General features: G+C 39.8%; 1 protein-coding gene across 1 annotated transcript in view; it reads left to right on the top strand.

Annotated features, from left to right (window-relative positions):
* The window catches only part of PKHD1 (PKHD1 ciliary IPT domain containing fibrocystin/polyductin), a 432,943-nt gene that overhangs the window by 59,927 nt on the left and 353,922 nt on the right, over positions 1 to 19,094 (top strand). The window contains 6 exon segments of the mRNA XM_036869192.1: positions 3,065 to 3,195; positions 6,013 to 6,148; positions 8,968 to 9,163; positions 9,872 to 9,939; positions 11,614 to 13,206; positions 15,065 to 15,208. Coding sequence (XP_036725087.1) covers positions 3,065 to 3,195; positions 6,013 to 6,148; positions 8,968 to 9,163; positions 9,872 to 9,939; positions 11,614 to 13,206; positions 15,065 to 15,208 — 2,268 coding nt within the window.

Raw genomic sequence — 19,094 nt, forward strand, 5'->3', positions numbered from 1 at the left:
TAAGACACTGATGAAAGAAATCAAAGGTGACACAAACAGATGGAGAGATATACCATGTTCTTGGATTGGAAGAATCAATATTGTGAAAATGGCAGTACTACCCAAAGCAATCTACAGATTCAGTGCAATCCTTATCAAATTACCAGTGGTATTTTTTACAGAACTAGAACAAAAAATCTTAAAATTTGTATGGAGACACAAAAGACCCCAAATAGCCAAAGCAGTCTTGAGGGAAAAAAACGGAGCTGGAGGAATCAGACTCCCTGACTTCAGACTATACTACAAAGCTACAATAATCAAGACAGTATGGTACTGGCACAAAAACAAATATAGATCAATGGAACAGGATAGAAAGCCCAGAGATAAACCCACGCACCTATGGTCAACTAATCTATGATAAAGGAGGCAAGGATATACAATGGAGAAAAGACAGCCTCTTCAATAAGTGGTGCTGGGAAAACTGGACAGCTACATGTAAAAGAATGAAAGTAGAACACTCCCTAACACCATACACAAAAATAAACTCAAAATGGATTAGAGACCTAAATGTAAGACCGGACACTATAAAACTCTTAGAGGAAAACATAGGAAGAAGACTCTTTGACATAAATCACAGCAAGATCTTTTTTTGATCCACTTCCTAGAGTAATGGAAATAAAAACAAAAATAAACAATTGGGACCTAATGAAACTTAAAAGCTTTTGCAAAGCAAAGGAAACTACAAACAAGACGAAAAGACAACCCTTAGAATGGAGAAAATATTTGCAAACAAATCAATGAACAAAGGATTAATCTCCAAAATATATAAACAGTTTATGCAGCTCAATATTAAAAAAAACAAACAACCCAATCAAAAAATGAGCAGAAAACCTAAATAGACATTTCTGCAAAGAAGACATACAGATGGCCAAGAAGCACATGACAAGCTGCTCAACATCACTAATTATTAGAGAAATGCAAATCAAAACTACAGTGAGGTATCACCTCACACCAGTTCGAAAGGGCATTGTCAGAAAATCTACAGACAAATGCTGGAGAGGGTGTGGAGAAAAGGGAACCCTCTTGCACTGTTGGTGGGAATGTAAATTGATAAGCCACTATGGAGAACAGCATGGAGGTTCCTTATAAAACTAAAAATAGAACTACCATATGACCCAGCAACCCCTCTACTGGGCATATACCCAGAGAAAGCGATAATTCAGAAAGACACACGCACCCCAGTATTAATTGCAACGCTATTTACGATAGCCAGGTCATGGAAGCAACCTAAATGCCTATTGACAGATGAATGGATAAAGAAGTTGTGGTACATATATACAATGGAATATTACTCAGTCATAAAAAGGAACGAAATTGGGTCATTTATAGAGACGTGGATGGATCTAGAGAGTGTCATACAGAGTGAAGTAAGTCAGAAAGAGAAAAACAAATATCATATATTAACGCATATATGTGGAACCTAAAAAAATGGTACAGATGAACCAGTTTGCAGGGCAGAAATAGAGACACAGATGTAGAGAACAAATGTATGGACACCAAGAGGGAAAGTGGCAGGTGGGGTGGTGGTGGTGGTGGTGTGATGAATTGGGCGATTGGGATTGACATGTATACACTAACATGTATAAAATAGATAACTAATAAGAACCTGCTGTATAAAAAATAAATAAAATTAAATTAAAAAAAAAAGATATGCCACCTTACAATGTTCACTCTTTCCATACATTTACTTTAGTTTTCTTATTTAAGTTTTAACCCATCTGTTAGGTTTGTCAGCAGCATTTCAAAGCTTTCTTCACATATCTTCATACTCTTGAATTGTTCTTGTCAAGATTGTTTCCAGATATCTTTTATGTTGCTATTGTATGTTGGCTCTTCTTCAATGTTATTCTTTAACTTAGAAGTTTATTGTAGTCTTGTCCTGAACCTTAAGGGCATGTTTGTATATTTAACTTCAGGGTAATATTCCATTTAGTCACATGCTCCTGCAAGAGTTTTATCAGGTTGTATAAGTTTCCTTTCTCACCCTGACACATTTGGGAATGACAACCTTGCTTCTGTGGCCTCTCCCCACTGGCATGGGATATGTGTCTCTATTTGGTGGCTTCACTGCCTCTCTTATATCCCTTTCTGGAAAGATGGCAGACCAGAATCACTGCTCATCAACAATAAGTGGGCTTCCTGTCCATCAGCTGGATCAAGGGCTGCTCCTCCAAGTGGTATTGTGTGCCGTGATATCAGTGCGATTGGTGCCATTCCTCCTCTTACTGACGTTTGTGGTGAGGAGATTGGGGTTTCTGTGGTTGCTTCTCCTCAGTGGTCAGTACAGAAGTCCTGATGGCACTCGGTGACAATGACAGTCACTTCTGTGTCATCATGGCGACCAGAACATAGTCTGTGTGGTATCGAATCACAAAGCTCAAGGGTTAAGGCTGTCATTTAAAGATGAGGGAGTAGGAATTCCCTGGTGGTCTGGTGGTTAGGACTCTGAGCTCTCACTGCTGAGGACCGGGTTCAATCCCTGGTCAGGGAACTAAGATCCTGCAAGCTGAGTGGCGTGGCCAAAAAAAAAAAAAAAAAAAAGATGAGGGAGATGAGGACCAGTGAACTCAGGGACAATAATGCAGATGATCTGCTCTAAGTGGTAGAGCAGTCTATAGCACTGACTCTGGGCCCCCTGCTCTATCTGCTGTCTTATACTTGCTCTCTTATACTAGCTTCTTGGGAAAAGAGTGTGTTTTATAGAATTGGCAGGGACAATGTTCAAAAATCTAGAGCAGAAGCAGTTTCCACAGACCATCTGTTGATACTTTACTTCTCTGTTCCATGGCTGTGTTTTATCTCTATGTTTTAGTCTTCAGTATCTCCTTCTCTCTGCCCTTCAGTATCTCCCATCTTATTTAGTAGTTTATATTTTTAACTTCAGTCTTTTTCTGCAGTTTGAACATGCCTTGTGTTTTGACTAAGGAGTTTCATATTTTGATTTCATTTATTTCTCTTGTGGGTAATTAATTTTTATCTATCTGTACGGCTGTGTGTCCTATCTGAAAATGCTGCTTTTGTACAGGAGGGCTCTGGGCCACCATCCGAGGCTCTAGTTTGGAAGACGTTAGCCTGGTTTTATTTGGATCCCAGTTTTGTGCCATTAATGTCACCACAAGCAATTCACGAAGAATTCAATGCAGAGTTCCACCCAAGGTAAGTGGAATCTTTTGGCATCTCCTCTCTGAGTGAGTGACCATTATTAACGTGTAGTGTAAGGTTCTGAGTGAATCGTTTCTTAGAACTAAGTTAACTGACATGACGTTTTCATCATGAGAGCATGCTTATGTTGCTTACATGGAAACACTTCTGTTATGAATTGGGAAGCTGACCCCGCCAATGGGGCTTGTAATTAGCATCAGTTAATTTCTTTTAAAAGAAGACAACCAGGCAGTCCCAGTCCATACTCTTAATGAGTATTAGTGCCACAGAGTAAATATATTTACCTAGTGCACATTCTGAGTGCTGGTTTGCAAGACAGAGATCTTAGAATCTCGCTTCTTTCTCAAGTAAACAAATAACTTAGTTTTCATTATCAATTTTGTTTTCTGGCATGGATGGGACTGGTGGAACTTGGAATCCTCTAGAATGTCTGGTTCCTATGAAATAGCTTCCTAGTTAGTCCCTACTGCTTCCCTTGTTTCTTAGAAACAAGTCCCTTAGCTTTCCCATCCCTCTTCAGCTGGTGCTCTCCCATAGATGGCATAAGAGTTTTTGGTCCAGACCCTTCCCTGGTGCTGTGGGTGAGAGTCATGCTCACAGCTGAAATTGAACTTCCTATTCAGAGTTCACTTCAGTGCCATCAAGATTCCTAGCACATCCATGAGCCCCAAAGAAGACTGTCTGCTGAACAATAAAGATCTCTGGAAGAAGAGAGGGTTCAGAGTAATCTTTGATCTCTGGTCCCATATTTTTATCGCATCCAGTTATTCAAATATTATGAAATGTTAGCTTTTATATATAAACTGCATGCAATTCTAATATGTTTGTGTTGTAATTTGTGTATTTCCCATTATTGGACATTTAAATAATTTCCAAAATTTCCTATTTCCTATATTTACTGTGTACTTACTATGTGCCAACAATAACAGCACAGAGATATAAAGCTTTTGACATGGATATCCAGTTGTCTGAAACTCTTTTTGAATTAATACTCTCACCATCGCTGTGTGGGTGTCTGATTTCTGGTGCCTTGGCCGAAATTGAGTATCAGCACTTTAGCATATATTTACCATTTTAATGGGTAAAATTTGTACTGTTTGAATTTCTTTTACTAGAGAGAATAAAAATTAGGAAAGCCAACTTTTAATTGAACAAAGCAATACATGCAAAGTTCAAAAGAAAATAGTAAGGCAATCATACTCTCTCGTACCCACTTCCCCATTCTTCAGTCCCCCTTTCTGAAACAACCACTTCAAATTCCTTTGAATATAGTTACAGTGTCATTTGTTGGTTAAATCAATAAACCATATTTACATTATTAAACTATTTGAATGATACTGACAGAATCAGGCAATATATATTTTTTATAGTTTGTCTTTTTCTTAGAGTTTTTTTTTTACTTTATACATTTATTTATTTATTTGTTTGTTTTTGGCTGCATTGAGTCTTTGTTGCTGTGCATGGGCTTTCTTTAGTTGCGGTGAGCAGGGGCTACTCTTCGTTGTGGTGTGTGGGCTTCTCATTGTGGTGGCTTCTCTTGTTGCAGAGCACGGGCTCTAGGTGCATGGGCCTTAGTAGTTGTGGCACACGGGCTCAGTAGTTGTGGCTCTTGGGCTCTAGAGCGCAGGCTCAGTAGTTGTGGCATACGGGCTTAGTTGCTCCGCGGCATGTGGGATCTTCCTGGACCAGGGCTCGAACCCGTGTCCCCTGCATTGGCAGGCAGATTCTTAACCACTGCACCACCAGGGAAGTCCCTAGAGTTTTTTTTTTTACATGTCTTCCTTATTATAAAAATCCTCTATCTTTAAAAAAATTTCATTATATCAGTTGCTCTTTTTTCTTGAAGCTCCCTCTTCTTCTGCTTCAATCTAACTTGGTGTTTTCTAGATTTATTCTATAGGTTTCATCCTAGTATTTCCCTTGACTGCTCTCCTGAGTAGCTTCACTGTTTCTTGGAGTTTTTTTTCTCTTTTTTTGGTTATTGCTTATTTTATAAGATAATAGCCTTAAGAAATATCCCAAGAAAGAAAATGTGGGAGGGAAGTTTTCTGAGTACTTAAATGTCTCAAAGTACTCTCACATTTGATGAATAGTTTAGCTAGATATAGATGTTTATTTGAAATTGTGTTTTTCTTGAAGAACCAATTGGTGTGTTAATTGCAAATCATTCTTCTTTACTCTTTAATCTGTTGGATGCTGCACTTGCCTATTCTAAGCACTTGTCACTCTATGTGCGTGCATGTGAGAGAGACAGAGACAGAGACAGAGAGAGACACAGAGAGAGACTTCAAAGTAGCAAATATATTCTTTAAAAACAATTTTCTTGAAATTAACCCTTTAAACTAATTCTGTATGGACTTTGCTCAACTCAGTCTTATTTACAGAGTTTTTATTTTATTTTTTAAAAAATATTTATTTATTTATTTTCCTTATTTTTTGGCTGTGTCGGGTCTTAGTCGTGGCACATGGGATCTTTGTTGAGGCATGTGGGATCTTTTGTTATGGCGTGTGGTCTCTTCGTTGTGGCGCCCGGGCTTCCCTCTAGTTGTGGCATGTGGGTTTTCTCTCTTTAGTTGTGGTGCAAGGGCTCCAGGGCGAGTGGGCTCTGTAGTTTGCAGCACACGGGCTCTCTTGTTGAGGTGCGAGAGCTCAATAGTTGTGGCACGAGGGCTTAGTTGTGCCGCGGCATGTGGGATCTTAGTTCCCCGACCAGGGATCGAACCCGCGTCCCCTGCATTGGAAGGTGGATTCTTTACCACTGGACTACCAGGGGAGTTCCCAGAGTTTTGATTTTAAAAATTAATTTTTCAGGGGGAAGATGGACCTACAGTGAATGTGACTGTGATCAGAGGGGACCATTCTGTGGTTCTTCCCAAGGCATTTACTTACGTCTCCTCTTTAAATCCAGTAATCGTGTCTCTCAGCAGAAACAGAAGCAATATAGCAGGTAAAATACCTGATCCTGCAGGATCTTTTCATCTTAGAGCACTGATTGTATAAAAAGGCAAACAATGGCCTATTAATTTTATTGAAGATAGTATTATATTTTGGATGGAAGTTATTTTTCTGAAAACCTGGAGACTGATTTTCTCCTCTTAGCCATCATTGAATAAATCTCCTTATTATCTGTTTTTCTCTCTGTAAAATTGGGACCATTTCTATCCTGAAAATGACATGGGAATTCTAAGTTAAAAATTCAGTAAATATGTATTGTGTACCTACTATGTGCCAATAATAATAGCACAGACATATAGTAGACATTAATCTTTGTCATTAATTTATAGAATTATTAGCCTCAGTTTACAGATTAGGAAACTAAGGAACAGAGAGAATAAGTTACATGTCTAAGATGTTACCTGGTAGTAAGTACCAGAGTGGGGATTTGAACTCAGGCAGTCTGGTTGCAGATTCCAAGCACGCAGCCACTTACAGTTTATTGTAAAATAGCATTTGGGGCAGCAGGTCCTTTTATAGCAGTTACTTGATATGATTAGAAAATAGTATATTCTGATTAACTTGTTCCTTGAGAGACATATATATAAAGAGTGGATTCTTTAGCATCCCTACATGAAATGATTTAATCTTTCTTTGATGATTCAGATGATATGACAGGATGGAATTTTGACAATTTATTATCATGTCATAACATATAGATTTGGAAAAGTAGCAGGTAGCACTGTGTTCTGGTTAATTGGATGCCAGTTGACAGAGTTTATGGCAGACATGTCTAAGGGTTTATTATACAAGACCATCAAATTTCCTAAAGAAACAGCCTGGACTCAATTTTTCTGGTACTATTTTCATTTTCCATTGCTCAAGAGTACATAAAGGGAGGTGTCCTTTAGCTTCTCAATATTATTCAGCTCAGATAGGTGCAGAAGAAGAATTTGCTGCCTGAGGCGACCAAAGTGTATAAAATTCCTTAGTGGTATAGATTCTTCCCAACGAAGTAGAAAAGGGAGGAGGGAGCTCCGTGTTCTATTCAGATTTCAGTGATTTTGGCTTTTAATAAAATTTCCCACCTATAATGAAAAGAATAAATACATTGCATCAGTGCCTCAAAGGCATCTCAGATTAGCTTGACAATTGACCAAGAGCCCAAGGAGTTCATGTTATTGATATATACAACATGATGCATTATTTGCAGGATTTACACTTGCAATGAGATCTTTCTACAGGCAGAATAAAGAAGAACTTGTTATAAAACCCACAGTGAGTGGTGCCCTATTGGGAAAGTTTCTTTTGAAAGTTGGAGGGCTACATATCTCCATCCAGGAGATGCTGATGGTGATGATGACAGTAGAGCCAAGATGAAATCAAAGAAAAAAGAAGAGGGGCAGGGAAGGAGGAGGAAGGGTTTGATGTGAGGGACCATTAGTGTGGTTTTTGCCGTCAGCGCCGGATCTGAATGAATTCCAACTCAATCACTCCTTGGGCACAATACTTAACTTCCTTTATCTTTAGTTTCTCCAACTGTTAGGTAGGAATAAATCTTTCAAGGTTATTGGGAAAAATGGAGATAAAGTATCAATAGGTAAAATCAATAGCCCAGGAACTAACACAGAATAAGCACTCAATAATTGCTTTATTGAAGTGAGCACCATCATTCTGCCAGATACTGGGTGTTGTATAAATGGGCCAAAGATGGCCTCTCTACATTGGCCCCATGTGGTTTCCTTCTTCACAGCAGGCCGGGATCCATTAGCTGAAAAGTCCGCCAATGCCAAATTCAAATTCTTACGCACCTAATTGTTTTAAATTTAGCCTCAATAAGCAGATTTTCTATAATTGTTTTAAATATAGCCTAATTGTTTTAAATATAGCCTAATTGTTTTAAATATAGCCTCAATAAGCAGATTTTCTATAACCTTTTAGAGCCTATCTGCTTTACATACCCTGCAAAACTTCATTTAACATCTGATAGCCATATCTGTTCCTCTTGATACTCAATAAATATGTGAGATAAAATGAAGTGTCCGTAGTATACATGGCATTTTAGCAGAGTTGCTAATAAACTAAAAAGGTATTGAGATACAAGACTGGGCTCAGGCCCTCACATTTCCATTAATCAGCTCTGAGACCTGGGCTGCTGAGCCTTAGTTTCCTCAAAAGCAAAATGCCAGTCCTGCTAACTGCCCTGCATATGTTATCAGGACAGTGTGAGGGTCAAATGGGATGATGTGGGTGAAAGGGCTCTGTAACTGCGAATGACTGCGCTCATATATAGCATTGCTACGGGGCTCGGTGCATAATCAAGACAGAGCTTTAGACTTTTACCTTCAGAAAAGTAGAGGCTAAAAAAAGGACATGGGGTGTTATTTTCTGGTTATGAAGACCATCATAACTACTTGATTTGCCTTTGCATGGAGATGAGTTAATGCCTCTTGTGTACAATTGTCCTGACAATTTTTCTTTCTATGCCCTTGAAGTTATAGGCTGTAGCTCTATTAAAAGAGTTGTAAGTTTCATGATAAAAATTAGGTTGGCATTAAAAGCTTTTTCAAATTATTTTTATTTGTTTTGGCCACACTGCATGGTTTGCAGGATCTTAGTTCCCTGACCAATGATCAAACCTGGTTCCAGCAGTGAAAGCACCAAGTCCTAACCACTGGACCACCAGGGAATTCCCAGCATTAAAACTCTTAATCAGAGTATTATGCACAGGGCTAACCACGTGTTTAATCTCGAAAGATAATCTTAGAATTGAATAAACGGTTGAGACCACAAATCCACTTCACAGGAGCTAATGGATTCTTTTCAACACAGGAGGTGAGACCCTTACCATTGGAATGGCGCTGCCAATGAACCACACGGATTTGGATGCCCAAGTCCACATTGGGGACACCAGAGCTCGGGTCCGAGCGCAGGCAGCTCAGGGCCTGGAGGTGGTGCTGCCCCCGCTGCCTGCTGGGCTCCACGGAATCTCAGTCTCCATCAATGGGGTCCACATTCATGCACAAGGGTGAGGTGGACCCTTGCCATTCATTTTAAGTCTGTTGATGGTCTAGCGATTCAGTTGAGGAATTCTAGTTTTGAGTTAGGTCTTTATTTTTTCTTCTTCTTCTGAAGTTAAGGGATAAACATATGAGAACCCTAAAATTTGAACAACTCTTGGAGACCCTACAGGACAGTTCACTCTCAAGACCAGTTTTTGGCTTACTAGCTGGGGAAAGGAGAACTTTCTGGAACTAAGATGTCATGTCTCTCAGTTGGGTCGGGATGGGATGGGATGGGCATCTCTATGTGAGGAGGAAGAGTCTGTGCTTAATAAGAGACTGTGATTTCACTAAGACCTTTAATAATAACGGTGTCTTGGGCTTTGAATAAATGGCTTCAATTACTGCACAAGCCATGCTCAGTCCTCTTTACCCTGATGTCCCTCTGCCCAGTATTTCTCCAGAAGTTCCCTTGCTTCATTCCAGAAAGTAGCTAAACCCTATGAGGCTGATGTGCCCACTTGGTATTGGAGTAGGAAAATATCCCACATAGCTTCTCTTCTTCACGTTTCCTTCCTTCTCTGGTGGACAGTGCCCCTCACCTGCGCTCTCCATCACAGCCCCCTTTCTTTCTTCTTCTCCCCCCAATACATACATCTCAGCTGTCTCGTGCCTTCTTTTCTCTTTTTTTCTGACTCTCAGTTATTTCATGACCATCTCCCCATTTTCTGTAGTGTGGATCTTCACATCCAGTACATCACAGAAGTCTTCAGCATCCAGCCTTGCTGTGGGTCCCTTCTGGGTGAGTGGCTTTGACCTGACTGGTATTATTTATTCAGCAAGTCTACTCCCTGGATATTCAGAGTTTGTTCCTGGTGAGACCAGAGAAGGGGCTCCAGGGAGGGGTGTTTCCCCTGCCCTGGGAACTGAGTGATGTACCTTGGAAGGTGTGAAAACTCAGGATCCCTTAGCCCAGTGAGTTCAGGAAATTAAAGAATTTTTACGAAAAGGAGATGTGCCTGGTTTTCTTTTTTCCTAATGGAAGGAGGCTGAAACATCTAAAAAGTGGCACATCTCAAGTACATATCACCGAATCACTTTGCTGTACATCAGAAATGAACACAATATTGTAGATAAACTATATTTTGATTAAAAAAACAACAGTAGAAAACAAGAGACGAGCTTCCTGAGTTAGCCTTTTTGATACTACATATGCAAGGACAAGAGGGATGAGTCTTTGATGTCTTTGCTTGCTCTAGGGATGTAACTGAAGGACGAGACAGAGTCAGAAACACAAATGCCAATATGGGAGATGTCAGGACGGGACAAATAGAGAAATCTAGAAAACTACGCATTTTCAGAAAAAACTGAAAGCTATATATTTGCCTGTGATAATCATTGTGATAGTGGATAAAATAACACATTATTATCCTTTTTAAAAAAATTTTTATTGGATATAGTTGATTTACAATGTTGTGTTAGTTTCAGGTGTGTATCAAAGTGAATCAGTTATACACATACATATATCCACTCTTTTTTAGATTCTTTTCCCATATAGGCCATTGCAGAGTACTGAGTAGAGTTCCCTGTGCTATATAGTAGGTACATTATCCTTCTTGAACATAGTATAATCCTTTTTAAAGCTGCTTGGCTATACTACTGATTTGGTAATGATAAGGGGTACGTTGCCCCCATCCCTGTCCTGAAGATGGGATTTGATTGTGCCTCACCTAGAAAGTGAGACAATGTCTATGAATACAGCAGCAAAATTACAAGCATGTTTCAGTGTTTCAGTGGTTCTTGATATGTCATATACACACACACACATGACTACATAATATATGGAATACTGGAATATTACATAGAATAATATAGAAGATAAGTAGAAGACTTCAACAAATTAGATTTTTCATTAGTAAGTTTAATATATATAGAACAATATACATATATACTACATAATAACATAGGGAATAATATGGAATATTAGGGCAGATAATACAACAGATGACAAGAAGACTAAAGAATTTGATTTTTCATTATGTATATGTTGTATACATATGTATATGAAATATTCATATCCTCTTTCTACATAATAATTTGTAGAATCATATAGACTGACATGTTAGATAATACAGCAGATGACAAGAGCACTTCAAGAAATTTGATTTTTCATTAGTGTCCAAGTTGATGGAGGTGGTGGTTTCTAGGATCTATAAACATACTTGGAAATTTTGTCTTAAATATTATAAACATTCCTCTTATAGGACAATTTATATTGTTTTACTACCATGTGAAATTTAGCCCATCTGACTCCTGCCAAAATGATCACACATCAACACTGATGGGTGAGGTGAAATACTTTCACTAACACTTACCCCACCTTTTACTTAGTCTTGCTGGCGCTCACACAGGGGCTGTGAGTTCCTAGTTCTGAAGTATCAGCTTTTCAGTTTTGTTCTAAATATTTGTGCTTTAGGTGGAACCATCCTCAGCATCTCAGGAAGAGGGTTCAGCAGGGACCCAGCTTTGGTTTGGGTGCTCGTGGGCAATCGGTCCTGTGACATTGTGAACTCAACGGAGATGAACATCTGGTGTGAGACCCCGCCAGCCCCCCTGCCGCCTGGTGCCCCAGCCCCTGTGGAAGTCTGGGCTGGCAGCCAGCCCTTCCTCCACCAACCTTTGCCAAGCCTGGTGGGGAAGGGCTTCACCTTCACATATGAAATGGCAGCAACCCCGGTGGTCACAGCCACGCGAGGAGAAATCACAAATCACAGCCTGAGGCTCTACGTGGAAGGGCAGAATCTCTCCAACTCAGAGGTCCTTCTGGGGAACTTGAGCTGTGATGTTGAGACCCAGTCTCCCAGTAGCAACACAAGCCTGTCTGGGTGCGCTTTTCCTCTTCACAGTTTGGAGGCGGGCATCTATCCTCTCCAAGTACGTCAGAGGCAGATGGGGTTTGCTGACATGTCCGCGGTGCCCCAGCAATTTGTGGTGTTGCCTCAGATAACAGCCATTTCCCCAACACTTGGGTCTACTTGTGGAGGGACAGTACTCACGGTGAGGGGCTCGGCTCTCAACTCCAGCAGGAGGTCAGTTCAGGTTGACATTTCAGGTCCTTTCACTTGTGTGATTTTGAGTTTGGGGGACCAGATGGTCCTCTGTCAGATTACCCCGGCGGGTAACCCCTTGCCTGGCACTTCCTTCACCCTGAATGTCACTGTCCTGGTTAATGGGCTGCCCAGCGCCTGTCAGGGGAATTGCACTCTTTTCTTGTGTGAAGAGACAACTCCTGTCGTGGACGCCTGGACCACGACCATCAGTGGGTCTCTGACCACAGTGCTGATTAGGGGTCAGAGGTTAGGTACCGCGGCTGATGAACCAATGGTGTTTGTGGATGATCGCCTTCCTTGCACTGTGACTTTCTTTAATACAAGCCACGTGGCATGCTGGATCAGTGACTTGGCCCCAGGACCCCACTACCTATCGGTTTTTCATACAAGATATGGGTATGCTTGCTCTGGTTACGTTTACAGACACTTCCACATTTTGCCTCAAGTGTTTCATTATTTCCCCAAGAATTTCAGCCTCCATGGTGGAAGCCTCTTGACCTTGGAGGGTGCAGCCCTGAGGGGACGGAACTCCACGTTAGTCTACGTTGGCCAGCAGGCCTGCCTGACTGTGAACCTCAGCTCTGAGCTCATCCAGTGCTCTGTTCCTGCAGGGAATGGCTCCGTTGCCCTGGACATAGAGGTAGATGGACTTTCTTATCAGGTGGGCGTCATTGGTTACAGCGATGCCTTCACCCCCGAATTGCTCTCAGTTTCTCAGACTGATGACATCTTAACGTTTTTGGTGGCCGGGATCTCAGGAGCTGCGAACGTTGACATTTTTATTGGGATGTTCCCCTGTGTGGGTGTCTCTGGCAACCGTACCCTTCTCCAATGTGTGGTCCCATCCCTTCCTGCCGGGGAGTACCAAGTCAGAGGTTATGACCGCCTGAGAGGGTGGGCCTCATCTATCCTGGTGTTCACGTCCAGAGTGACCGTTACAGCAGTGACTGAGAACTTCGGTAAGTCAGGCAGATGAGGCAGAAGAGCTTTCTTTATATAAGTGGATCAGTAGCTCCTGTCCCTACTCTGTGAGGTAGGAAATCAACATCAGTCTCAATGACAGGAGAGAGAAGCCGGTTTTCCTCTTACGGTCCCAGCTTCCTCCTAAAACGTTGTCATGCTCCATTTATGAGGCTTTGTTTTTTGTCGAGGAGATTGCGCATATTCTCTAAGTGTTTGATTGTATTTTAATTTGATACATTAACCCGCTTTAATTTGTGCTTTAAATTAAGTAATACCATTTGTAAGAGCTCATAATTTGATCATTTAAGTAGAGCATAAATGCCTTCATTTATTTTTAAACCTATCTGCCAATTTGAATTGTTTTAAACTTATTAAATATGATTAATTTTTATCATTTTGTGCTATTTCACAGACAAATTCATACTCCACCAATAATAAGCCAATTGCACAGTACGATTGCATTGGTTGAACTTTTTCTCCTTTTAGATGTATTGGTATTTGCCTTGGCTTTTCTTCCAATGATGGTTTGGGTTTCTGTCCCCTTAATGTCTTACTACACTTGAGAGAGCTCAAATGTGATTGTGATGCAGAAAGTTTAGAAGTAATTATGGGAGCAGGATCTTAGACTGATGAAGTATGAACCAAGCCATTTCTTGGAACAAATATGTCTGGCCTCAGCTGGGCGGGATGCTATGGGGATTGGGGTTTGGTCCTGAGTCTGTCACTATCTTAGCTGGGTAACTTTTTTAAGCCTCAGCTTTCTTATTTGATAAAGGGTCTGGGGCTGGATGCTCCCTTCTTCCCCTTTCAACTCTCTCAGAATCCATGACTTTTATGTTGAGAGAGGAGGGGTAAGAATGCACCCAAGCAAAAAGTTTGTCAGGTAGCTGTGTAAGTACCACCTAGATTTGACCTTGAAGGCAGGAGAAACTAGACCTCTATCTCAGTGTGGACTACAGATCTCTGCACAGCTGAGACTTCAGCTGACATTTTCCTTTATTGATTTTCAGACTGAAGCAAAACATGCTGTCTGTTAAGAACTGACATGATTTTACCCATCAGACAGTCACTCTTCCTACACAGCAGGTAGGAGTATAAACTGGGGCAACATTATTTTGGAAAGAAATTTGGCAGTATTCGTCAAAATTAAAACTTTACTTTTCCTTTGACCTAGCAATTCCACTTCTAAGAAGTTGCACCAGTTTTACTCATATAAGTGTATATAGTTCATTGCACCATCCTTAATTGCAGCAAAAGAGGAGAAATTATGGAACTATCAATCAATAGGAAGACTGCTCAATAAATTATGGCATAATCATATGATGGAATTCTAAGTGGCTATTAAAATGATGAGCTAGATCTGTATATATAGACTTGGAAAAATGTTTATGCTACACTTCTAATTTTTTAAAAAAGTTGTAGAATATTATGTATAGAATGATCCCTTTGTATAAAAAAACCTATATGCTTAGAAAATTCAAGAAGAATTCACAAGAAATTCTATACATGGCTACTTCTGGGGAGTGAGATAAGTAGTTAGGGGAAGTTTTTCTTTCACTTTATACTCTTCTGTATAAAAAGTTTAAGAACTATAAATACACATTATTTTTCTACATAAGAATTTTTACACGTTTTATAGGTTGTTGAATTATTGGGGTTTGACAGAATAAGGGCTCCACACTTTGGAGGCCAGAGCTTAGTGAGAAGAAACTGAGAAAACAGGGAATCTAAGGCCAGTGTGTGGACTCAGGAGGGCATAGAAAGAACGAAGGGGAGCAGGAAAGCATGGGTTTGAATTCTGAGTAAAGAAAGATTTGCCTCTGTGATGGTGAACTCGTCATTTTGTCTTTAAAGGCTGCCTGGGTGGAAGGCTTGTGCATGTGTTTGGAGCAGGATTTTCTCCCGAGAACATCTCAGCTGCCGTGTGTGGTGCTCCCTGCCAGGTCCTGGCTAACGCGACAGTGTCTGCCTTCAGCTGCTTGGTTCTGCCCCTGGATGGTCAGGAAAAATGCCATATTCGTTTTTTAAACAGTGTATATGAAAAGGACATACTTTGGTTAACTCCATTTTTTGGATAATTAATGCTGTATTGACTCTAAATTTTTCTATGTGTTCCTGGGGAAAAAAAATTCGCTGATCCCCATCTAAGATGGTAGTTAGAATTGGGGACCACCTGTTAAGATGAGTCATAATAGCTTTTGTCATATTAATGACAACAAAACATTTATCACCTATGTTCTTGACGGCCATCATATGAAGATGGAGAAAGTAGTTCTGAGTGGTGAATACTAGTTTCAGTGACAGCCTAGGCATCGTGGAGAAAACAATCTTGTCTTGTTCTGAGGTGGGGCTGCTGAAAATGTCTGCCTTCTGGAGGTCCTAGTGAGGGGATTAGACCATTCTGCTGGAGAGCTCTTGCATATTAGTGTGCTCAGGTCTTGAATCTTATTATAGGAAAAAAAGGCCAACATTAACATTATCCTTTTATTCTGTAAAGTCCAGATAATTACCTGAGCCCTTACTCAGTAAAACACCATGATCTCTCACTGCTTTAAGCTTTGTAGCCATCACGTAAATTGTGGCACGGGAAGCCATGTCTGTGTGGGGTGGAGGGTTTAGAATAGAAGGTGCAAAGTTTTGATATTTCTGTGATGGGGCTCACAACACATGCTTATTACCCACTGAGCTTCAGAAAAAAAAGTCTCAGGGATGAAATCACTATTATCACTACAGGGGCAGCTAAGCCAGGTGGTTATTTGGTTTGCATAATCATAGATCTTATACCTGTGCATTTAAAAATCATTTCTACTCATGTTTTCTGTAAAACGCTTTAAGTTATATTCCTAATTTCTGTGTCTGCAACTTGAATGTTGGTGAAAGATTTACAGTGATAAAAGCATCACTTCTGAGCTTGGACAAAAATTCCATGATGGATAATACTATTGTGATGGCAGTTTACATTGGATTGTCTTAGACCAGAAGGAGGAGGAGGAGTTGTGGTGGTGGTGGGGATTGGGAGGAAGGAGAGGAGGAGGAAAGGAGGGGAGAGGAGAAAGAATCCTTGCTTAAAATACTAGAAATTGAGTGTCCTATTACCATCATGTATATGAGCAGAACATCACAGACGAGAAATCTATTCTACTTAAGATTCCACAATAGGAAATATAGGATATGGTAGAAAATTGAAGTTAATTTGTCTGTTTCTTTCTCTGTTCTAACTCCTGTGCATAGAACTGTCCTGGCTTAGGGGACGTGCAAAATTATTGCTTGATGAAAGAATAAATACGGGAATTGGGAAATGGTGGAAACATAAAACCGACTCCCCATTTCTAGGTCCTAATATTTAACAAATACTGCTACAGTTTTTTTGGAGGGGGTGGGGGGCTTTCACATATACACTATTTAAATTAATCAACTCCTTGCTATTATTTCAAGACATCTAGTTTCAACCAGAAGTACAAACTAAAAACCAATGAAGTTTCAGGGTCAGGTAAATTGTGTTATTGGGAGTTTTATAGCCCATAGGAGAGGAATAAAATAAATTATTATATTTTAAAAGATCTGATTAAATTTAGAAAAAGAATTCTCAAAATTCCTTGATTTTTAGAAGAGGAAAACATGAGTGAGGCGCTGTAACTTTTACCATTGTCACTAGGTGTCAGCAAACACTCATTGATTGTGCAAGGACCGCTCATTTAGGGAAATGGATAATTTATTTTCCTCTTTCATTAAAAAAGAATTGGGAGATTGGGACTGACATATATACACTAATATGTATAAAATAGATAACTAATAAGAACCTGCTGTATAAAAAAATAAATGAAATAAAATTCAAATTAAAAAAAGTCTTTTAAAAGACTTTTAAGTACAGTGTCTATAAAGATGGAGAGGAACTGGTGGAATCCAACTCCACTGGTTTCTTTTTTTTTTTTTTTTAACATCGTTATTGGAGTATAATTGCACTACAACGTTGTGTTAGCTTCCGCTGCACAACAAAGTGAATCAGCCATATACACATACCCATACCCCTCCCTCCCTCTTGCGTCTCCCTCCCACTCTCCCTATCCCACCCCTCTAGGTGGTCACAAAGCACCGAGCTGATCTCCCTGTGCTATGCAGCTGCTTCCCACTAGCTATCTGTTTTACATTTGGTAGTGTATATATGTCCATGTCACTCTCTCACTTTGTCCCAGCTTATACTTCCCCCTCCCCGTGTCCTCAAGTCCATTCTCTATGTCTGTGTCTTTATTCCTGTCCTGGCTCTAGGTTTGTCAGAACCATTTTTTTTTTTAGATTCCATATATATGTGTTAGCATATGGTATTTGTTTTTCTCTTTCTGACTTACTTCACTCTGTATGACAGACTCTAACTCCATCCACCTCATTACAAATACCTCCATTTCATTTCTTTTTATGGCTGAGTAATATTCCATTGTATATATGTGCCACATCTTCTTTATCCATTCATCTGATGATGGACACTTAGGTTGCTTCCATGTCCTGGCTATTGTAAATAGTGCTGCAATGAACATTGTGGTACATGACTCTTTTTGAATTATGGTTTTTTTCAGGGTATATGCCCAGTAGTGGGATTGCTGGCTCATATGGTAGTTCTATTTTTAGTTTTTTAAGGAACCTCCATACTGTTCTCCATAGTGGCTGTATCAATTTACATTCCCACCAACAGTGCAAGAGGGTTCCCTTTTCTCCGTGCCCTCTCCAGCATTTATTGTTTGTAGATTATTTGATGATGGCCATTCTGACTGGTATGAGGTGATACCTCATTGTAGTTTTGATTTGCATTTCTCTAATGATTAGTGATGTTGAGCATCCTTTCATGTGTTTGTTGGCAATCTGTATATCTTCTTTGGAGAAATGTCTATTTAGGTCTTCTGCCCATTTTTGGATTGGGTTGTTTGTTTTTTTGATATTGAGCTGCATGAGCTGCTTGTGTATTTTGGTGATTAATCCTTTGTCACTCCACTGGTTTCTTACTTAAGATCCAGGATGGGAGTTGGGGATTCTATGTATCCCTGAAATTGGATAAGACATTTTGGGAATATGATTGTGTATTTTTTTTTTTGTAGAAAGTAGGTCTACAGTGTACATCAAATTGTCAAAGGGGTGTATCTCATAAATTACTAAAAACTACTAAATAATTCCCCTACTTTCAGATAGGATTGCACAGAACCAATTTAGTTAAGAATCTGTTATATTTTAAAAGATTTTTTAGCAGACACTTTCACAGCAGCGACCCATACAAGTGTTTCACAGTTGCCTTTCTCAGAGAAATCTATCCTTTTACCTAACTAATGCTCCCCACTCTACTTTGTTCAACCTTAATCAGCTGGCAGCCCTTGGGAAAGCTGAATAATTTCAGTCCTTCTAACACAGTGCTTCTCAATGATATTATTGTTGAGAATTACTGAAAAAAATATTATTACTGGAGCAGCAACCGTAGCAGCACCTGGGAGTTTGTTAGCAGTGCGAGTCCTTGGGACCTGCTGTATCAGAAACTTTACAGCAAGTAAACATTTTAGTATTTCTCTTCTGAGCTTCTTGAGTATAATCTGTAAAAATATGCAATCACTATGCTGTACACCTGAAACTAACATAATATTGTAAATCAACTATACTTCAATAAAAGTTAAGAAATGTAGAGCTCTAAAAAAGTCCTGTTGCTGCTTTTGGGGTCATTCATCTTTACTTTTCCCCCAAATTGTACTTCTAACAAAAGAAGAATTTTCTTTTTTCATATGATAGGTTGCTAAAGCATCTTGTCAGTCTAATACTCTGTATTTGTTTTAAATCAGCAAGATCTTTGATCTTTTGGTTTCCTGCATTTATATCTTGAGTTATGCCACATGACTTCTTCATGGAAACT

Source organism: Balaenoptera musculus, chromosome 11 (genome assembly GCF_009873245.2).
Source record: "Balaenoptera musculus isolate JJ_BM4_2016_0621 chromosome 11, mBalMus1.pri.v3, whole genome shotgun sequence".
Lineage (NCBI taxonomy): Eukaryota > Metazoa > Chordata > Mammalia > Artiodactyla > Balaenopteridae > Balaenoptera > Balaenoptera musculus.